The 6,027-nt window shown below is 39.8% G+C and overlaps 1 protein-coding gene across 1 annotated transcript; it reads right to left on the bottom strand.

Moving 5' to 3' along the window:
- Nucleotides 1-116: 116 nt before the first annotated feature.
- LOC110979946 (transmembrane emp24 domain-containing protein 4-like) lies at nt 117-4,827 on the bottom strand. Its single transcript, XM_022236150.2, has 4 exons — nt 4,632-4,827; nt 3,591-3,820; nt 3,088-3,234; nt 117-2,445 (listed from the first exon to the last, which is right to left on the bottom strand). Exons 1-4 carry the CDS (start codon nt 4,762-4,764, stop codon nt 2,296-2,298), a joined length of 660 nt encoding a protein of 219 aa, XP_022091842.1. The 5' UTR covers nt 4,765-4,827; the 3' UTR covers nt 117-2,295.
- Nucleotides 4,828-6,027: the final 1,200 nt, after the last annotated feature.

The following is a 6,027-nucleotide window of genomic DNA, read 5'->3' on the forward strand; positions in this document are numbered from 1 at the left end:
GAAGTTCAGTACCCAAATACAGTTGCTTGTTTCTTAATTCGCAGTGAAAACTTTCAGTAGTTGAGTTACCAAACTTAGAATTACAGTTTTCCACAGACAAGAGCAGAACACATGTCTGAGAGGTCCAACAAAACTTTATTGCATACACATCACTGTGAGACAATTTGCATTAAATAAAGCGCTAAAACCAAAGAAACTGTCATGTGAATGCTCTGAAAACATATCTTACATATAATGTGCACTTCAAAGATTTTCCTAAGGAAACTGAGCAAATTTGGCGGGAAAAAGTATTCCTCAGAGTCTCAATAAAATTCGCATGAAAAAGGTAAATTTTTGGCATGTATATTCTGATAGTTAATACATTGATAGCATATATTCTGCTTGATTAAATTAAAAACTGAAATCCAGTTTTGGCTACAAGTACCAGTGATGTTTGCAAGAGGTTATTTTGTGCGGGATATTTTAGAGAAATTTCAAAGTTTGGACTGGGCTGGGAAGGTCACAGAAAGCAAACCAAAAATTTACCTTTGTGAATGGTAAAACGAACCCAGTACACGTACATGGAAAAAATACTCTCAAAGATAGAAATTTACACACATAATATCCACCTTCATTCAAACTAAATAGTAAATACAGAGATCCCAGACACCAAAAGCTGCCTAAATCAACAGATGCAAAATACTGTTCTTGATATGATCTACACTACACAACTACACATTAAGTAGGAAATGGCAAGGAGAAAAAGAAAAGTCTAATTACGTGCAGGTGGATATTGTGATGAAACAGGTGAAACTTGGCAGGTTAGGAACAATCCAAAGTACAAGTAGTTGAAATATGCACCGTCAGCCAAAATGCACAAAAGGTGAACTTTGCAGGACATGACAGTAATTACACCATACATAACTACTCAACATTTTGACAATTTTGGAGACCAAATACATGTAAACCCTTGTTGTTTCCAAATCTATGTTTAATTACTGCTCAGTTAACTTGGTGGTTTTTATGCCCTTATTTCACAAGGCAGAATTCCTCCGAGAGTATAGTTTTTAAACTGAGCACAGATTCTCAAAAACGACAAAAACTACTGATAAATTACTTTTTTTAACAGAAAACAGGAAAAAAAAGAATGATTAAAAAAGTCAATCATAAATGAAAGTATTCCAAATCCGACCCACTGTTGCTCACACATTCAAACATTAACAACAGAGAGGTGCTGTTGACCAAAATGGTTGCGGGGAAGTCAAAATCATTCTCGTTTGAGAAAAGTACCGTTACCACCAACCAAAGAGTGTGCGCACTTGTGTGGGAAAAACATCATACGCTGAAGTATATCAATTTAAATGTCTGACTAGAATTGTCTGCATTCACAGACTCGACAAATTATTGCATAATTTCTAACTGCCAATTTAGTCTCTACAAGCCCCATTATCTTCAAATACATTTCTATATTACAACTGGGCATTTAACAAATTCAGTGGAGGACAGGGAATTCTGTGTAGAATATGTACCATATTATGAAGAAAGTGCTACGAATCAACAGTCTGGTAATGACCCGGCTTTTTACACCCCCAAAATCACAGTTTTCTGTTGTCAATAGTATCTCGGTCAGTTGATATATATATCCCAATGCTCTTGAAAGATGCCAACAGTTGGGCAAATTTGTAATTGGGTACAAAAGGATCACATCTGGGCACCCTTCTGATGGATGAAAGTCTAGGAGTACAGAAGAGCTGGGCCTTATTCCATTCAACACACCACCAAAGTTCCTTCCAACCTTTTCCATCCCGGGGTCAATTTCAGCGGGCTGCCGACACAGACACATGCTAGGCACAGCAAACATTTGCCTAGCAAAAAATGAATCTTACCGTCCAACATGTCACACATTGTGTATCCTCTCTGACTGGTTCCTGGTTGTTTTGGCTCAACTCCAAACAATGTGCTCAACATATTTCTGACGTTTGCCAAAGTTCCATTTGTCCCCCGTCATCCATTTACTGACCACAACACCATCCACATGGAGATTTAGAGGGAGGCCACATACAGGTAATCCGCCTTTGTATTTAGTTACACTCCCCTTACTCCAATGCACCTACATGTACAACATAATTACGTCACCCTTTGTTAGATGTGTACTTTCCTACGGCAGTGAAACAGGACGTGATCCATCCAACCCCCATAAGAAAGTGTGCATATACATATACATGTACAGCAAGAGTGACGTCAGTATGTTTTAGGTCTGTTATATAAGCCCACACCAATTATCCCACCTAATAAATCCCCGACGAAAGAACACGACTATACAAGCTTCTTGGCCTCGAAGAATCCTTTGAGATGCCTCATCTGCCAGAAGCCGGTGACCAAGAGGATGACGGTCTGTCCGAGTGACCACCACAGGACCCGCTGATTGGTGCTCTCGCTGGTTTGCCTAAAGCGCTCCTCACGAAACTGGATGGGGAGAAAATGAGAGAGGAGTTTGCAAGTTGATTGGTATGACGATCAAGAATAAAGGTTGGAAATGCAGTCATAGCATTTCCAAAGATGTACTTTGCGCCAGCAGCATGTAGGTAGGAATTCATTTTTATCATGAGTTCTTGGACAACAGGTTTTTATAAAGTGCTTTTAACTAAGATCAGAGCGCTTTCCACTATTATTACTCCTACTCACTGGACCTATAAAACATTCCAAATACCATCTCAGTTCCCTGGGGAGTATACAGCTCAATGCCCCGACAAGGTACCCAATTACTCCTGGGTGGAGAGAAGCAATGAGTAACAAAGTGCCTTGCCCAAGGCAAGGGCACAGGCTGGATTCGAACCTGCAACCTGTGGCTTTACCTGACGACTAACCATGAGGCCACAGTACTGCCGGTGTTAGGGCAAAACCCAGAATTAAGAAAGTGGTGACAAGTCTGGTTGTCTGAAATGGCTAAGTCTAGGAAAATGTTCCCTGGACCCTCCTACAATATTGGGCTTCACTTCAAGAACTGGATACCACTGTACACTCCACAACTTGTCAATAATGTAACTGTCATTGTGGAAACTGATGTTTTTTGTGAGGCATGGAAGGGTGAAGGGATGACCAACTCACCCTTTGGTAGTTCTGCTCTTTCTGGACCTGTTCCACTTGATCCAGAAGCTGTCTGACTCGTAGCTGGAGCTCTGTCAGTTTGTCCTTCTCTGCTATCTGCTTGTAATCGTTGGCGTGTTCTCCCACCTCAATGTCCAGGTGAATTCTCTGCAAAATGGGCAAGCGATCACAAAAGTGCTGGCTACATATCTGATAACCATCACATTTCCAGACCTTCCACAGGTGTTTTTCATTATCTTAACTTTATCACCTTTTTTCAATCGAACAACCTCCCTGAAGTCTCCAAGATCTTCCACTGTGAAGGAAGTTGGAACCACCTTCTTTGAACTTTAGCACTGAAGACCTACATTACGATTACATAATAGCAATTAGGCCATCCCTTCCTGAATCCTACAAAATCTCTTGGTGGATAAGAAGGAACTTAGAAGTTAAGGGTTAACCTGTGAAGCCTAAATATCGAAAGGAGAAGGGAATAGAGAGGAAATTGCCTTTTTGGCACCTACCATCTTGTTGTTAGCACCAAACATGGACCACTTGGTAGAGTTTGAGTACAGGCAGATGGAGTGTTCTCCCGGGGTGTGTGAGGTGAATGTGAAACGGCCTTCTGAGCTGTACACCTTGGAGAGGATGATCTTACCATCTGGGTCCTTGACTTCTACGTGCATGCCAATGTGTGGGCTGGAAGGCATGAAGTCATTGGAATTCTTGTCGTACAGCTGCGTTTTATAATTACCTGCAAGAGCAAAATGAAAATAAATGACGCTAAACAATACAGAGTAGAAATGTTGTTACATATGGCCTACCACTCAGTTGATATTTATCTACCATTCATAAATATCCAAGACAGTATAAGCATTCCTATTGGACAAGAGCCTGTCACATGGCCAGTCTTAAACGGTTGATAAAGTGCCAGCTGGCTGTGCCACCTCATGCAGTACGCACCATGCCCAACCAAACTTCTCATAAGAAGATTGTCCATGACTACTTGCAAGAAGAAAATATCGTAACAAGGCTAGAGTAGACATGGTAGACACGTGTTTGGAACCAATGAAATGAAATTTGTAGAACAAAACCATCCGAAATTTATAATTCTTTATTAGGCCTAACTTCTGATTTTCTGACTCAAAACCAGGTATTTAGAAGGGAAATAAATGTGTCTTTATTCAGTCTTAAATATTAACACCTGAAAAGCAAATATTTAACACCATACAAAAATTCTCTGTCTCGAAAGTTACAGCAATTCTTCGTTCAGATGGAATCCTTACGCATGATAAGGAAGGAAACATGGGAAATATTAAGTCAGAAATTTTTGGTCATGTTGGTGGTAATGCTGTAATGGCAGAATTGTGATGTTACACCACACACATTGTCAGTGATCATGAGCACATTAATAAAGGCACGCAGGATGAAGTTCTGCTGCTAGACCCTGGAATCCGGCGTAAGTTGTAGCGATGCGTAAAACTAAAACGCGGGGGGCCTAACGTGGCGCGGTACGCCTACCGTTACGGGATGTTCGTGTTGAGCTATGATAGTATGATACTCACCAATTACCATAGTTTCGTCTGGGATTTCTTCAATGAAACATTTTCTTTCTGTTTCACCAATGTGAAAATATAAACCTAACGACGAAGATATGCTCAACAGAAGAAGAATTCCTATCTGAAACAACCTTGCCATCTTGGTCCCTAGCTAACCACCCGTGCGTGCGTTTCTCCAACGAAAATGGCCGATGCGATGCATACGGGTGCCCGGCGTAGTATGCAATGCGTACGGTAATGTGGTAGGAAACCATCGAAATGGGCAAGTTTGTCTGCTGCCACGTCGTTTTACGATTAAACTGGCATAAGTCGTCACAGAAGTTAGAAAAGAGTGGAATTATAATAACTGCTTTCTTCAGCTTTGATTTATTTACAGTTTCTTTATACAGTTCCACAATTTCCCTGTTTTTAATTAATAGAAAGGATAAGGCCAGAAAAATTACTTGCTGTGTGTGGGTTTTATCAAGAGTTGAGACACATTGAAGCTGAGCTGGATCAAGTCTATTAAGGTTTTCAATTTGGGGGAGGGGCAATAAACATGAAAGTGGGGGGGGATCGCCCAGAACCCAATCTTTGGAACCCCCTTCATATTGATATTAATTTCATTCTATTCAACTAGCAATTTGGAGCTTTTTTTCCCTTCATATCCCAAAATGGTTACAAATCAAATGAAAATGAGGATAATTTTATGTGTCGTTTTATGTATTTCACATTTTTAATGATGAACACAAAGTTCTCAGCACAGGCAAAATAAACAGAATTTTCCACCTTGTGCAATTTTGTAAAATAGCATCCACAATAAATAAAAACAACCAACCAGTTGTCATTTAAAATCTGAAATACAATTTACACCTTTCTAGTTTCAAAAAGGTTTAAGTACATAAACTTTGTAACAGTACTAGTCTTATGTAGGTTCATATATAATTCATTTTTGACAAGCACAGATCCACATTCAAACCATTCGCTTGAAATGCCAATTTAAAAATACTAAAGATCAGAAATGAATTGAAAGGTTTTCTAATTTCCTTTAATGCATACATCTGTGTTAATTCCACGATTTATTCTGGTATCATCATTTGCAGCAATATTATATACACACAGATAAGTACATATTTTCTCAAGAAATCCTAGGTTTAATTACCCTCTTTGGCATAAAAACCAAGCTTTCAAGTCTTCAACTACCTGAATACAAGAATAGGCTACACTTTCTTTTTCTCCTCAACACAGTATCCTCCCATTGCAGGATAAACACGGGGCAGAGCTACAGGAGAGAAGGGGGTTGTGAATGTTTCAGCTGCTAAGCAAAAGGTGAAAGGTGTGAAAATGAAAGCTTTCAGTTTGACTTGGCTCAAAGTTGACTGTGTGTGCTGTGCACACGTGTGAGTCCTGCAAGCCATATACA

This window comes from Acanthaster planci, linkage group LG13 (assembly GCF_054643075.1).
Source record: "Acanthaster planci isolate LZ-2023a linkage group LG13, COTS_SCS, whole genome shotgun sequence".
NCBI classification, from domain to species: Eukaryota; Metazoa; Echinodermata; class Asteroidea; order Valvatida; family Acanthasteridae; genus Acanthaster; species Acanthaster planci.